The sequence below is a fragment of the Pieris napi genome, chromosome 5 (genome assembly GCF_905475465.1).
Source record: "Pieris napi chromosome 5, ilPieNapi1.2, whole genome shotgun sequence".
Taxonomy (NCBI): Eukaryota; Metazoa; Arthropoda; class Insecta; order Lepidoptera; family Pieridae; genus Pieris; species Pieris napi.
The window spans coordinates 4,888,089-4,905,642 of NC_062238.1; the positions used below are offsets into that span (position 1 = coordinate 4,888,089).

General features: G+C 33.9%; 1 protein-coding gene across 1 annotated transcript; it reads left to right on the forward strand.

Moving 5' to 3' along the window:
• The first annotated feature begins 1,864 nt into the window (after window positions 1–1,864).
• LOC125049926 (dipeptidase 1-like) lies at window positions 1,865–15,476 on the forward strand. The gene is made up of 2 exons (XM_047649455.1): window positions 1,865–2,083; window positions 13,794–15,476. The coding sequence occupies exons 1-2, from the start codon at window positions 1,925–1,927 to the stop codon at window positions 15,135–15,137; spliced, it is 1,503 nt and encodes a 500-aa protein (XP_047505411.1). The 5' UTR covers window positions 1,865–1,924; the 3' UTR covers window positions 15,138–15,476.
• The last annotated feature ends 2,078 nt before the right edge of the window (window positions 15,477–17,554 follow it).

Sequence of the window (17,554 nt, forward strand, 5' to 3'; positions counted from 1 at the left end):
TTTGTCTTTTATTGACATAATCTTCACACATTTAAAGGAAATTTTTTTTTTTCGGGATTGAAGTTATGTATTTTTATAAATTTACAATAATAGGGGGAAATAAATACACATAATACAGCTGTGATACTTTTTGACATTCAACCGTGACCACGCACGCTGTAAAGCACGCGAAACGTCGGTTAAATTTAAAATTATGTAAAATAATTGTAAATTTATAATAATACATAACTTCAATCCGGTAAAAAAATTGTTTTCTCTCTCTAAATGTTTATATGCGAGAAATACAAAATTAAAAATGTAGAATGAAGTCTATTATTCATTATCAGATTTAAATATGTAAATAGCGACTATACGAGTATGCATAATTTATTAGGTAATCACGAAGACTAAAATATGATTGAATTAGTAATGATAATATGTTATGGTACTCTGATGATTACATGCATACTGTCATAATTATTAATTATAAATGAAATACACGGAAACAAATATAATTTCTGTAGAATTTGGTAAGAGCACTACAAAGTTCAGTAGTGCACTTAACTTTCAAAATCCACACGATTTTATCGTCGTTAGGCATTCATTTAAATTAATGTTTAATGCTAAAGCTGTTAAATTTATATCTACGAATTTATTTTTATGTACTTATACTTTTATTTTGGTTCATTTTAATGACATCAGATACTTGATTATAATACTACTTAATCACGGCTTGATTTAGTGTTAGAATATTAAATTAAAAATCACCCGAGCTGTTTTGGCTGTATTCTTCGGCTGATCTGCAATGCATCATTGAGTGTGTACTTTCACGTCTACCTGTGTAAAAAATATTTTATTGTATTTTATATCTTAGGGACTTTTTGGTTTAGACTGTTATGCAACTATTTGTTATATAGTTTTTTTATACTTTGTTAGTGATATCATATTTGTGCTTGAGCAACAAAACAACTAAATTTAGTTAAGTATATACATAGGCGAAGCTAAAACAATTTGAAATGTACATAACGTAGGTACTAAACATAAAATTCAAACCCATTCATCTATATTGAAAAGTTGCGACATTTTCCTAACAAATATTAAAAGTCGCATAATGTAACGCACAACGCCCCAGAGGCACATATTTTTGTGAAGATAATGGAGTATTTGCATTTTATATATAAAGTTAAGAGCACAACTCTTCCGTGCTCAGTAAGATATAATTTAAAATTCAATTATATGGTATATCCATAGTAAAAGCGCTGTAGTGTATAGCGCTAAAAGTGGTACAGGTTCGACAATTCAGAAAGATAATTTTCAGTATTTATTTAATGCACATATTTCAATAAAGTCGTTAATTATATATTATCTAAATCACCTTTCCAACTGCGATTTCATGGACAGGATTACCATATATTGAATAATGTTTATAATTTTGTGCTTGTACAGCTTTATACGTAATAATAATATATAATTGACCTCAATAGGCCTCCGACGAAACTTGAAGTATTTTACCTGCATACCATAGATTGATGGCTAACGATTGTGCATCTGAAAGATATTTTGTCCGGCACTGGTTGCAGGGTCGGCCACCCACCGCGCCAGGGGTGGGAGCGGGTTGTCACGTGGAGCTCTGGGCGCCGGCGCGACCGGGTCGCCCGGGCGCTCGGCCGGGCTGAGGGCTCACGGCCGCGGCATTCCTCCGCCGACAGTCGGCCGCTCCGCTATGCGTGCCTTCGCGTACCCAGCTGCGGCTCCCCGCTCAGCGGGCCGCTCGAGCCGGCCGCGATGCGAGACCCCGCTGCGCTGAGCCGCGGCTGCATGGTGGGCGCCGCGCGGGGGGCGGGGCGCAGGCAGGTGGCAACGCGCAGGTGCGGCCCGCGCGAGGCCCGGGGCTCTCTGAGGCGCGGGCACGCCGCGGCGCGCGTCCGCCCGCCTGCTCGCGCTCATGGAGCCGCCTTGGGAAATCGAGCTCGAGCTACGAAGGCATATCGAGAGCTGTGCCTGCACCTGCGACCACATGGGCTATGGAAACTACATGGACTACCAGGTGGCGCCGGCTGCTCACCCCTGTATATGCCGCGCGATAACCTCACCCCACGCCCACGTACGTCTCCCATACTTGTGCCCGTGTTCGCACTCTGCATGTAACGCCGCCACTTTGTTGTCCTCTTTACGCTGCTCTGTTTAGTACCTTTAGTTAACATGTCGTTAGCACTAGTGATTTTTAGTTATAATTGTTTTTATGTGCATATCATCTCATTAAAAGAATTCTATAATGGTTTCTAAAGCATCTTCAGATGAGTAATTGAACTGAAACAAATTAAGTAAACATAAAAATTATGATAGAAGATAGATAGAGATACTTATTCTATACATATTTTATAATCTTGGAGTAAAATTATTATTTGTTTAACGCAAAAGTTTTTGTGTGTTTCAAGAGAAAAAGCAATTTCTATATTATTCAAACCACTTTTAATAACTTCTAATAAATAAGTGATATTAGATTTTGTTAAAATATAACATTCGTAGCGACACATTTCTGTACATTTTGCTTAGCCACTTGCCGGGCGAGACGCGTGCTCAGGCGGGTTCTATGAACGGCAAAGAGATCATGAATTTTTAAAGCAGATGCTTTGTTGAAATCACCTAAACTGTCATGTTTTGAAAGCTCTGCAGGATGTAACTGTTTATTCATGTAAATGCTCAGATTTTTCATTTATATGTATCTTATATCTTATTCGTATCTTATTTTGCACTTTCACTATCGCTTTATATTTATTTAAGGAAATTCAAAGATTTATCTTTAACTATAGGTGTTATGCAATTTTACAATCAACTACATATTTTATGTACATTACGGGCTTGTTATTTTATTATATGTTATCGTTAAAAATAGAGGTTATTAAAAATACTTTCTGCAAGATTTATACGTGAAAAATAATGAAAAATATTATTACCTTTTAAACACGATAAACAAAGTTAACAGCGAGTAGTCAACACTACAAAGGGTCTAGATTTTTCCCTTAGGGAAATATAGTGAGAGAAACCCTTGTTACATAAATAACCATTTGAAAATGTTCTAAAGTATATGGATTTTCCTATTTTTGTAGAACTATTTATTTATATATATACAATAAGAACCCGAAGCTTTCTTTTTTGTGAAGTCTGAGATCTATTTGATTATCAAACCACTAATCACTGATGAAATAGCCGCTACCCGATAATCGAGCGTTTTGGTTTTTGTTGATTGAAAGTGGTAATTGCTGAAACCTATTCTGAAATTGGTTTATCTAAACCAACAATAAATACATTAACAATCAAGATACAATAAAATCATATATATATATATATATATAAATATATAATGACTATTATATACTCGTATTATTTCTAGGAAATATTTTTTTAGTTCAATATTAATAACTATCTACTATAATAAAAACTAGGGGTTGGTCGTAGAGGGGTGAAAATTAAGGGGTTTTATGTATTTTTGTATCATAAAAAAATTTAAACAATTTTTTTTTTCTGAAAACTAAAAATCTAAATTTATGGGTGGACCCTTAACATTAAGGGGGATGAAAAATAGATGTTGTCCGATTCGCAGATCTAACCGATATGCACACAAAATTTCACGTAAATCGTTTTTGCCATTTCGGAGGAGTTTAATTACAAACTTTCTATATATTATTATATATTAAATCTAATATATAACACGAGAATGTTACATAATAGATTTAGGATAGGTAAAGGACTAATTCTAATCTTACGCAAATGAGTAGGTACGATATAAAATCTAGCATTAAAACTCTTTTCTTGTACTTAAGTTTCTTTTTTACACAAATCAGTCCTTGCGTGATAAAAGTTTTAAGAACGGTTAAATATAAATTGGATTTCTTTCCCAGCGATAGGGAGAAGTTCAACCTATAAATTGCCCTGATTGTAACTAAGATCAACATTTTTTTCAATTCAAAGTTTTTAATAGAATGAACTTTATATTCAGAAAGTAAACATTGAAATAAAATGTTACCTTTTATTTACGTATATTCTAATCTATTTATCTCTTTCTCGATTTTAACCTGAAAATTGTCAATACGGCAATATATTTCGTCATCGCTTAATCAATTACAACATAATTTACAAAAATATTTTCGTAGATGCCAATTTTAATTTCACATGTTGATCAAATTGATACGATGTTATGAAACATATCCGAAAAACAATCAATATCAGGCTTTACAAAGCGAAGGGTGTTTAGTGGCATCTTCTAGATGAGTGTACTTCGGCAAACTCTCAAGCCACATTATATAGGATTCCTATCAAAGGGCGATCACTTGTAAAAGCATGTTTGACAGCTCTATAATATAACTTTTTCAATAAAGTTCGTTCCGACTTTTTTCTTCTGTACATTTTTGGATGCTAAAAATAGTGCTCCGGAAATATTACCTCTTAATTATTTACATTGCATCGTTCGGATTTATTGTTTAAAGGTAAATTTTGAAAGCAGTATGAATGTTCACCGATAAAATATGTGATGATTGGTAATTGACAATTATAATATATACATATCTCTATATATATAAAATTTTCGTGTCACAATGTTGGTTACAATACTCCTCCGAAACGGCTCGACCGATGCTTGTGAAATTTTTTATGCATATTCAGAAACTGAGAATCGGCTACTATCTATATTTCAAACACCTAAGACCTAAGTAATAAGGGGTGTCCACCCCAAAAAATATATTTTTATTTTTTAGACAAATTTTTTGTTTTTATATAATTAATAAAAATTAATTATTAAAGTTTAATACTTTTTCTATCAAATCATTAACATTAATAAAAAAATCTTGGTGTATCGATGCGACAAAGACCTCCTCCGGCTTTTTCCATCTTTCTGTCCTTAACCAGATTTTGCCTGCGAGTATAATATGAAAAATAGTATATTTAAAATCAATATTATATTTTCATACTAATACTATTAAACATCAGATAACGTTTTTTTTATAATTAACTACGTAGTTGAATATATTTTGAAGTAATATCTAGATTAAAATAAATCTAAATTTTAAGCTGCCGTTCAAATTACCTACACTGGGAGTTTTTCATTATTTATTATAAATTTAACATGAAAAAAAACGTATGTCTAGTCTTCTAACTAATCCTAAACTATCTAACTGACTGCATCCAGACAATGCTTTGCAAATTGTCCCTTGCGCAGGAATTATTTCCGTACAATGAAGATTCTTAAATACAGTCTCAATTTTTTTTTTATTGGTAAATTAATTTGATATTGTAAAGCCACTGGTTACAATTATTATTATAGAAGATTTTAAATGCTTGTGTTTGGAAATGATTAGATACCTATATGGTTTAATGTAAAATAATAAATATTTTTTTTTACTTACAAATTTAAAAAAATGTGTGGAAATACAAGAAACAAATGTGTACACAGTATGAAGATTTTACGCATTACTGTATACTTGTTAGTCTTACTTATTTTGTCTAAAGTAAACTAAAATATAGTTATACATTTTATCCGATACTCAAGCTCTCATACTTATCCACTTGAACGTTCTACATTTTAAATACGGATTTTGCTTTTTAGAATATTTTGTTCGGGAAGCACTATTGTTAAAAAATAGTAACAAAGAAGTTAGTCTTGATACTGCACAATTTGCGGATTTCTGAATTTGAATAGCTTTGCATTCCATTGTTAAGTATATTCAGCTGTTGAGTAATCAGGCCATTACGAAACAGACAAATTCACTTTATTTATTAACTACTAGGTCCTCAATACTGCTATCTGTTTAAGGTACTTGCTGCATATTTTAAGTAACTTATATTTGGCTAGGGTTTTCGGATACCACTAATTCGTAAAATGTAGTGTAAATCTTACAAGTGTCAGGTTTGTGCCAAACACGATTATGGCTTTAAACTATTTAATTTCTTGGTCAAAAATCGACTCGATTTCGAAAATTCTCGAAATCATTTCACGCTACGCTGCAAATGGCTAAAGACGCGTAATCGACTGACCGGTGCGCAAGGTTTTTCACAAGTGAATTCGACATTCTTTTGCGTGGAAAATAACAATTTTAGAACAGTAGTTGTTGTTTGTATTTGCACGAAATTATGCAGTGTTGTCAATATCAATTCATTAAAAAAATGAAATTGTTATTTCGTAATATTTTGTCTGTTTTAAATCGTATTTTATACATACTTTATATATATTCAGTCAATCATATTGAATAAATTTTAAAAGATATTATGTATACTGTATACATACGGGTTTACGCGTGTAATATACATACATTAAATTGTTGTAATATTTTTGAATTAAAAAAGTACACATATTTTTTATTCAATTGTAAAGATTTTTGTAGTTTTGAATTGTAGTATTGGGATTTTCTAGCCTTAACTTAACTTCAAAAGCAATTTCGACTTAAATATTAAGTTACGTATAAGCGATCTCTTGCAGGTACATAATGCGGACAAACGAGCTAGAGGCTCTAATCATCTGATGTTAAGAGATTACTGAAGTTTTTGTACGGGGTTTATCGTAGCAATACGAATTGACCTTTTGCAGTGGTGTGTTTAGCATAAGATGCTCACAGAAGGAGACAGCAGAACGAGAGAGGGAACGCTTTAGGACTAATTCTAGGGGTAGAACGGGGAATAAATAGGAGAAGATATGCCCATCTCCTACCTCCTATGTAGTGTATACTGCACCGGAGGTTTTAGAGTGTAACATGCCGTTGAGGTCCCGGTATAATGCGACAGCGTCACCAGGCTACAAAGGAACTACTCGAGGTGGTTTTAGTGGGTATTGCTCACCCAGTCTCTGAATAGCAGATATTTTAGCGTGGGTCGAGTCCCAAATACCCCTGCAACTTTTTAGGGCAGGGGATGCGCTAATGCATTTCCACCTCGGATATAAACAATAAAAAAAAAGGTTTACAAAATGCGATTATTTGATTGTGTAAATTGTAGACATTTACCGTAAAGAGATATTTCCTTAATCTCGGCGGGTGCTTCGTCTTAATAAAATATTCTTAGCCTGAATATTCTGCGCCTTTTATGACATCCCGTTAGTATTCCCCAACATAAAGGAGAACTTTCACAAACTTCTGTTTCTTGCTTCACTGTTTAACAAATAAAATACACGTATTAGATAATTCTACCGGAAACTATTTGACTCTGTGGTTTCTTTGCTCCTTTGCTCGTAATATATAGTTAAGTATATTAACAATAATACTATAATGAGAAAATATTCAAAATTAATCAAATATATCCTGGCAATGAAAAGATATTTATGCATGAAACATGCATTAAAGATTTATTATTAGTTATATATGTATATATATATATATAATACATAAATTTATCGTAAGTAATTATAAACCTACTTGAAAAACCCGGCGTAGGTTAACAACTCGTTGTGTAATGAAAATTGATCATTATACAAATTAATACGTTTCTTAGGTTTTTTAATCACGATATAACTGTCGTAAACTACATAATTCAAATAAAATTCTTTAGATATGGGAAAATTCAAACAAACGCTATGAAAATAAATAAATTGAAGTGGTAATATTTTAAGTGTATAGTGTAGTATATATATATGAAGTCCAAGGGGTAGATTTATACTTCGACCGACAGTGGGTCTCATGCAATATAAACGTTACGGAACATTAGCGTAATATGTACCTACATACGTTGTCACAGGACTTTTAAATTATCGACTATAAAATGTTGTTTTGTATAAAATAATCTTAATTAAAGAAATAACTAAAATGGATAGTTCGAAAATTTATTGGTGCCTCAACCAATGAAGATATTTATATAATTTAAACTTTACAACAACATGTGCCTTGATGGTTATAAAATATTTAATATTTCTTTACAGACGAGTCATAAGTGTACAAAGTGTTACCAATATGTTAATAAAAAAAGAAATAAAAAAAAAGAAATAATCGCAATGATTGAAATTCAGTCATCAAAAATATACGTTGGAGAAAATACTTAAGTAAAAAACTCAACATCGGTTTCCATATTGTCAGCACCGCTCACAAGGTTGGATAGGCACCTAATTTTAAAGAAACCTGACCCAGTTAAAAAATGCGGTCATCCAAAAAGGGTCCCCACTTCAAAAAATATACCGACATAATCACTCCCTCTTCGGGCCACAAATAAATCCCTATTTTAGCCACTCGTGTTGATCGAAGAATAGGTATCTCATGTTTATTAATCTCATGAAAGAATATGTAGATAATAAGACGAAGTACAAAAACCTGTAAGATCTCTAAAAACTGTTCCAAATGCTGTTTTATCTTTTGAATACTCTAAAAGTAATTCATATTTTTTTCTCTTAACGTTCAGTTAACCCGCATCTATAGACTAGAGCTAGACTACGTTATATTTTTTTTACCAGGAATATCTATTTTGTATTAACACCATATCTTATACTCAGTGGCAAGTCTTTTGCTTGTTATTAAATTAAATTAAATCATCTCAAATAAAATACTAAAATATTATTCACAAAAACGATTTTATTAAAATCAATTTACAACGCTATATTTTTCATATGTAGAATAAATAGTCTTTGCAACGTTTTTACTTGATCAAAATAGACGGTATAAAATTATGAAAAAACAAATTGTTCATTAAAAAGGCCTTGGTTGAAAGAACAATCAGGTCCTGTGCCCATGGCTCGATCTATAAAATGATGCACACGGATGGCTAGTTCTGAGCTAACAACGACGTTGATGGGTGTTCACTGCTCAATGCTCATGGCATAGCGTATGTGTAGTTCTTACAGCAAGATTAAATATACGATAGGATGTATACTTCAAATTTTTATTGAGTTAAAAAAATAGAGGCTGTAATTAAAATCTTCGGTACCACAATTTTGATTTATAAACTGATTTCATATCAATCAAAAATTACCTAATATAGCCTCGCTCTCCAAGGTAAGTTTATAAGGTATTGATAATTGTAATATAAATAAAAGTAGATTAAGTATTGCACTTTTAATTCCAAAAAATTGTAATTTACGCATAGATAGGCTATTTATTTTAAGTTTAAACAAACAGTTAAAACATAATTATTTTAAGTTTCAAAAATGTACATTGAGTGTTAGATTTATATTAGTATTCGTCAAATACAAAAGAGAAAATAACATCAATCATTTAGCCGTAAATGACCTCAATATTAATTCAGTTATTGTGTCTACGTTTTACCTACCTTGTTGTTGACTATCAAAAAGGTTATTTAAAATATACCTCAATAAGATGCTGAAAGCAATTGAATACTATAACTAGCGTTTTCCAAACAGCTTTTATGATTTCACTCAACTCTAAAGACTTTTCAGTATAATTTTATAGGAATGCTTATTCAAACGTTTGACCTCAGACACGATTTATACACATAATTGAGCGAAATTTGTATATTTCAATGGGTTAAAAAAAGAAAAAGTAATTTTCTTTCAATGAAACTGTATGCAACCCACTTATGATTAATTATCTAGAGTATTGTGAATACTTTGTAATACCTTTTGTCTATCATATGACAACTCACAATTACATATTACTGCGTACAATTAGGATACGAGTGTATGGTTATTTTCTAAGACTTTCGGGTAACCAGTTTAGTTGAGGCAGATATAAAAAGATACAATCCAGGTTTTGAAGTACCTATAGTTGTTGCCTACAACAAGTGGTATCGAAAACTCAGGACGAATCTATCTAAAAATACAATTGAATTTTAGACTTAGAGCAGATAAATAACCATTACGTTATTAGACAGGAGTCTCATAGAACCAATATATTATTTCTTAATATGATCATTATAATACAGATTTTATATGAAACGTGCATCATTCTGACTTCTTAGATTTTTTCTTGCGCCATACTTTTTTGACAGTCCTTCCTTAGCTATGAATGAGTTTCTCATTTGCCTTTTATGTTTGTAATGAAAATTTAGATAAACTGTAGAGTAAAATACATAGAAAATTCCAAGCCTTTTAAAAATACACAGCCCGTGATCCTAGTTCCTGTCATCCTATAAAACATTGTGTTCCTGAGATACTCCTATTATTGCATCAGTATACACGTTTATTTATGTTAAAAAGGAAAACGTAGTTTAATTTAACTTTTTTAACAAAAAATAAAAAAAGTCTGGAATAAAAAACCTATGAGTTTCAGAACACAGTTTAAAAGTACAGAGTAAAATGAAAATACCCTAGTTTATAATATGATTAATATTATTTTTAACGAAATACATAAATCCTGAATCTTCGTAAACCTTCTCCGTCCCACAACTTTTACTTTTACGCGCATATTTTCATTATCTGTTTAATGGGCATTGTTGGACTTAGAAAATTGGTTTCTTATATTTTTCAAAAGCTAGATTTGGTTAAGATTTTTACACTTAATGGGTGAGCTGCTGTGCGTTCATTATTTATATCTAAACAATAATGACTCATAATTAAAAACATGAAATGTAAAAATTATTACGAAATAATTTACGAACGTTTTAACCGTACTGCATAGGTTTTAAGTGCATAATGTACTTAATAACACTTAAAAAATCGTTGACCTGTGCACTCCGGTAATAAAAGGGGTTGCCTAGCTTGTCGGTCTGATTTTATCTAAATTCTAAATCTAAGTCGTCGAGGGCTGTCAGGCTCAGAACCTCACGTTATGTAATCTCTTGTTCTTTCTAGATCCAGGAGGTATATTTTAAATTAAATTTAGAAATCAGTTCACACCAATACGTTTGTCGATCGAAACTAGCTCCTTGGAAGTTTCAGCGGCTTACGTAACACCGTAATGTATATGTAACTTCAATAAAAACTTTAAAACAAATAAGAGGACTTGTGCGGCCTTGTGATGTTTCTCTTATTTTATATAGAGGTAGATAATAAAGCATAGATAACTTCTAGTCAATGCTGTTTTGTTTTCATGCAGATCTCATTATAGAGATCTCTGAGGAATAGTTGGTAAATTTGTTTTATCAATTACCGCTATAACGATAACTGTTCATATAACATTACAAACAAATACGCGGAGATCTCGACATAAATTTGTTATTTGCCTCTCCTAATAATATTAAATAAGCTAGTTAAATTTATCCGAGCGTGATTAAATCTTGTGGATAGATTTTGACCCACTTTCCGATGTCCGATTGAGACGAAAAGTAGGTGGTTCTATAGTTATGCCTGCTCGATGGATTAACGTGGCGACATTTATTTAAATTCGTGTAAAAATAGGACTTGCATGCTTGTTTTAAGAATTTAATTTACTTCCATATATTTAAAAAAAAATGTATATGTTGAGACAGACGTCTAAGCTTACTAATCTCATTATATCTTCCTCCCGAGATAATATTATACCTTTTGGCTATATATATTCAACGAGAATATGAATTACAACAAAATTTGTATGGTACATGACAAAAATAATTACTATAACAAAAAAGTATGATTTCTGAACAAATGTAACAAAAACAAAAATAATGACATTATACACAGCACAATTACTTTTTGTTTGTATTATTTGAGTAAATTCTTTCATTCAAAGTAAACATAAGAAATCTAGTGTTAAATTAAAGTTCATAAACATTGGATATAATTAAACGCTTTTTCCCAATATACATTTGTAGGATTTATCAGCCGCAATAAGGGTAATCGAACACATATAAATAGTTAATACAAATAGACACTTTTTTTAAAAACAACATCATTTCAAAATGAAGGCCTAAACTTTATGTACCAAGGTCATAGTGAAACTAGAACATTGTGATATACACATACAGCTGGACTCATTAAAAGATTTTTACTACACAACAAAGAGTTATTTTCTAAGAACGGAATTAAAAGCAACGCTGCAATGATGCAGTTTCTAATTAATGTTAATTTGAATTTGTTTACATATTTCATAAACATGATAATTCATGGCCAGCAACAATCGCAGTATAAAGGTGAAACAAAATTAACCAAAATGTAAAATAAAAGGGATTTGAATAATATTTCAATTCGTTCAATTATAGTCCGTTAAAACACTTTGAATGAATAACAATATTTGTACAATGTTTACTCCCTTGAAATCCCGGTTAGAGGGAGGCATTCACGCCAGTTCTGTGTAAATGGGTCAGAGGCTATTCAGGTCCCCCCTACAACCCTCCCATATTATGTGTTCCCCTTGCATAATTGAACATGCGGCAAATTATTGTCATTCTGTTGAAACCTACAGATGCAGCAGTCGAATTCTATTGCCTTGTTCTCAGCGCCAAATGGATTACATTATAATATGCACATATTGCTCTAATAGACGTATGTCGTATCATTTAAATAATGGTCTCGTGAAACGTGTTAATTGAATAGAGCCCGAGAGGGTTAAGTTTAAGTTGGTGAATATTGTAGTACATTTAGCTTGTCCTGATTTCGGTAAATATGTTTAGGTAGGTAGGCTAAACAAATCTAGATATTTCTAGTATTTACATGTAGTAGGTACATATAATAAGTACTTAAGTAAATATCGCAAATAACACTTTTCTGCATCTGTTTCGTTGATTCTTTCTGCATCTTTTGATAGTTCCACCTGTGCGCTCCAAATAAATTTTCGTTGCGCTAGAATGAAACCTAGAACATATTACGGTGAAGCACATCGGCCTTTTCAACTAGCCAACATAGGCATTATTATTGACGTAGAACAAATTTTTTACTATACACGTTTAAGCTAGCATGACAACTTGTCTATACCTCTCCAGCATAATATTACGTTACATACACAATAATTTAATGTTCACTCAAGTGCGATACGACACTGATCCCGGTCAAATCATTAGCATAAAAGGTTGAGATTATACCTAGACAGCTCCATTAGTAAAACTTACTTAAGCTTGTCTTTCATTAAATTACAGACAATAGTGTTTTATGAACGTTTAACATTTAATGTCAAATTGCTATAAAGTATTTGTTATATCTGCAGTGAACCTTAATTTTACCACTTTGGATAATTTTCGCATGTTTGCGACGTGATCGTATGAAGATAGGTAATACGGTAGGGATATTTTTAATAGGTACGTGTTACAAACAAAAATGTAGCTATGATGTCACTTGACCCGTCTAATTTGAATTTAATAACGTAAATACATCTGATTGTTCAGAGGTTTCAGTTTGCTATTAGAAATCTTATTTGTAATAACAGATTTTCTTGAATTTAATTGTTATTTATATTAGCTTAAAATGGACAGATATTTTTAGAATTTCAATGTTTTTACTCTATTGTTAATCTTTTACTTTTTTTTCAAGATTTAAAAATAAATTGGAGAAGAACCTAATGCCACAGATGATTTATTAAAGTCGAGTTTAATATTTTAGGTAGTAGAGCTATCGAACTAGGGAAATGTTTATTTTGGAGTAAAACTATAGCTTTTGAAACAGAATTAATGATTGGATTAGGATTAATGCTCAAACGAATTAACTCTGCTCTCAGTTTTCAGTCGATTATTTCTAGTATTTTCTAAAATCATTATTAAGTGACTTCCAGTCTTTTATTTTTAACAATACTACGATTTAGAAGTGATCGTTTTATTAATTGAAGTTTGAATTGGATTAGGGAAGGTTTCTTTAAGTAGGTACAGCATTGTAGTAATAAAGTATTTTTGAAGAAAGTCAAATGATAAGGCATTTAGAATAGATTAAAAAGTTTTTTTTTAATTTTATTTAAAAACATATACAAATAGGCATCAAGCCGTTGATCGGTTTAACCTGGTTCCTTGAGCATAGTTTATATATATTTCATTTCTATTTGTTTCAGGCGGCAGTTCCAGAAGGCATGACATTTCCTGGTTCTATACCCGATGTAGCGGAACGATGTGGTCGCTGGGCTCCAGATTCACTATCAGCTTCCGCGTCAGGCAGCTCTGACGAAAAGCCAACGCCGCGGCGGCCACGATGGAAAATTGCCCTCGCTGGGCTTGTGGTGTTGGCTGGCCTCGGCGCTGCGCTAGCACTGCCTCTCATTCTTGGCAGTGGGGGGCGAGCCACATCCGAACAGCGGCTCACCACTGTGAGGAGAATGTTACGTGACTTCCCTCTCGTCGATGGCCATAACGATTTGGCGTGGAACGTTAGAAAATTCTTACATAACAAAATAGGAGATTTTAATTTAAGTGCCGGTTTAGAAAGTCTGGAGCCGTGGGCTCGTTCGCGCTGGTCGCACACCGACATTCCACGGCTGCGGTTGGGGCAGGTCGGTGCACAGTTCTGGTCAGCTTATGTACCCTGCGGAGCGCGGGATAAAGACGCTGTCCAGCTAGCCTTGGAGCAGATGGATGTAATTAAAAGAATCGTGGATATGAACGCCGCACATCTCGCTTTAGTTACTGACGCTGCAGAGTTATTAGAAGCGCATCGTGATGGACGAATAGCTTCACTCATAGGAGTAGAAGGCGGTCATGCTCTTGGGGACTCCCTTGCGGTACTTCGCGCTTTCTATCAACTGGGCGCTCGTTATCTCACTGTCACTCATACTTGTGATACTCGATGGGCGCGCGCCGCTGGCACCTCCGGTGGACTCACAGAGTTCGGGCGCGCCGTAGTGCGTGAGATGAATCGCCTCGGTATGATAGTTGATCTTTCACATGCTGGTGAGGAAACAGCGCGTGATGCACTGGAAACTACTCAAGCACCTGTAGTATTTTCACATTCAGGAGCCGCTGCAATATGCAACTCTTCCCGCAATGTTCCAGATGATCTATTGCGAATGATTGCTGCCAATGGGGGTGTCGTAATGATTAATTTCTATGCCAAATTAATAACGTGTGGGGAGAGAGCGACGGTGGAAGATGTGGTAGCGCACATAAATCACGTCCGTCGAGTAGCTGGAGTAGAGCATGTGGGGCTAGGGGCAGGCTATGATGGCATTGACGCTCCTCCAGAGGGTTTAGAAGATGTATCAAAATATCCCCATTTATTGGCCGAGTTGTTGCGAGATCCAGACTGGAGCGAAGATGACGTGCGGAAACTTGCAGGAATGAATGTGGTCCGTGTGATGCAAGATGTAGAGAGAGTGCGCGATCAATGGCGTCGCGCGGCGGTGCTGCCGGGCGAAGAATCTCCCGGAGTCCGGTCCAGCGACTGCATCTATAGGCCTGCGTGACGTAGGCTCCGAGCCGCGCGTTCCCGCGGCCCTCCTCGTACTGCTCAATATTGACATTTGTTGAAAGTAGTTATAAAATATGTATATTAGTGTCCAAATGTGATTTAGCGAAGTAATCTTTACCTGACCTCGATGCACAAATTGTTTAGCTAAGGAGCCGTACGCGCTGGGCGCTTCGTCTCGGCGTCGGCACGCGGTCCGATCGCTTAACTCTCCTCCATCCATGCACACGACTTCGTTGACGAAAGCCCAATGCGACTCGGATTTATATGACGTGAGCCAATGAAGATATAAAAGGAATAAAGTGTTTATAGAAAAATAAATATTCTTTATTTATAATGCTGTTTTTTTTTATCCCTACACAATAGAATCATTCATACTGAAATGAAAATGTTTAACTGACAAAAAGTAAGTACCTAGTTTAAAATGAAGTTAAGATTTAAACATTTTTTAAATAATCTTTAAGGTATTGTAAGAAATCAAGAAATTAGATCAAATAGGGTCTATCTGTGTCTGTCTAATAGAGAGGCCTACGTGAGAAAATCTTGTGAAATAACGAATATTATAACCTTGAGAATATGATTACATGTTCATTTAACAGCTGAAAAATTATTTATGTAAGTACTATGAACTGTATATATTTTGTAAGAGCCCGCGAAACTGACTCGGGAATCTCACTAGCTATTTAAATGAGATTGTCAGAGCCTGTAGAAGTAATAGCATTTAAGCCACAGATGATTAATCAAGGGCGGAACGACTGCGACTTACCTCGGGGCCTGGATAGTGTCTCACTTTATCAATCATTTTTGTTTGAAATGTAAAACAAATATCCCACCTTCTTTCAAAGAGAGCAACTTCCAACGTTATACAGCGACATAATTCATGAGCTAGTAGTAGGTAGATCAACTGATGAAGGACAAGCAAGTAATGAAAGTGCAGATCTCGCTACCACACAGAATTCTGGATGAAAGTAACGAAGAAAGTAATGACTACATTATTTTATAAATGTATATTCTAACTAACTAGCTATAAATAAACTATAATATCAGAGTTGTAGTAGTCTGCCACCATTTTCTTATATTTTTCGAATACCCTATAAAATAATTACGACTATCGAAAAGACGATAGAATGATATAGCACTAATTATTATGTTTTATTGTTTAATAATGATTTTTATAAAAATCTTACAATGCTGACTTCTGGCAGCTTTCATTTCATTATCTATAAAATATGTTGTATAAGATGACTGAAACGAGATAATTATAATTTTTCACAGTTTTATTACAATTAAATTATTTATAAAAAGAAATCACAGCGACCTGAGCTCGCTACTTATTTTTACTATTTCACATAGTCGCCGTAGACACGACGTATCAACGACAATAAAATTATATACATACCTTCCTAACATTGCGACCAGCTCTCTAGGTAGTCATTGTTACCAAATTCCTATTATAATCATTGTCATCTAGCCGTCATATATTTTTCTTACAACAGTCTAAAACGAAGTTTAATACTGTACCGTATGTACTCCCATATAAGTAAAACAAGGTGGTATGTTCTAAGTGTAAGATTCTGAAATGAGACTTAGCGCGAACTATGACTCCAGTATGTTTACACCCAATACGTTTTGACGTACAGGACTTAAGTCCTTAATGAATCTGAATCTTAAGGCGGAAACATACTTACGTGTCGTGGCGTGTCGTGATGCTTACTGTCGCGACGGTGAGTGTGCACACTTACGTGTCGTGTCGTGGCGTACTCTGGCGTTATTTCTTAACAGTACTTAACGAACCTTTGCAGCGTTCAAACATTTATATAATAATTTCTTCTGATTCGGATAGTGAAGACCTTCAATTTCTCTTAGCAATGAAACATCTAAATACTATTTTATTGATGAACCGGGTTCTTTCAAAATATCAGCAATTTCTTCCCAAGCAGCATTTATGATCAATTGATCCTTGTACTCCTTACACTTTGAGTCATATATAACTTTTCGTTGACGTACAAGTTCTATAAGATCGTCAGTCATTTTGCTGCAAATATAATAAATTAAAAAGTGCCCGCTAGATGGTCGCGCCACGAGCCACGCGCGGGTATAGAAACACATTTGCCTGTTGTGTCGTGTCGCACCATAACCCCCACTACCGCTCTGGCGCAATCGGTGGCGAGCAGTCGGCGCCACGACAGAACGTGTTGCGACACGACACAACATGCAAAATATATGTTTCTAATCATATTAAATGTATGAAACCAATATGCTTCTGGCGCGTCACGACACGCCACGACACGTAAGTGTGTTTCCGCCTTTAATAACCATGGCTGGCTGAGGGGTGAAAATATAAATTTCTTTTTCATTTCTATCGCCTAGCCTATGGAAATTTGAAAGACGAATGACGATAAACAGTTTATGATT

Coding starts and splice junctions, on each gene's coding strand:
- LOC125049926 (XM_047649455.1), top strand. CDS start 1,925: ATGGAGCCGCCTTGGGAAATCGAGCTCGAGCTACGAAGGCATATCGAG. Junction 2,084..13,793: donor TAACCTCACCCCACGCCCAC/GTACGTCTCCCA, acceptor TATTTGTTTCAG/GCGGCAGTTCCAGAAGGCAT.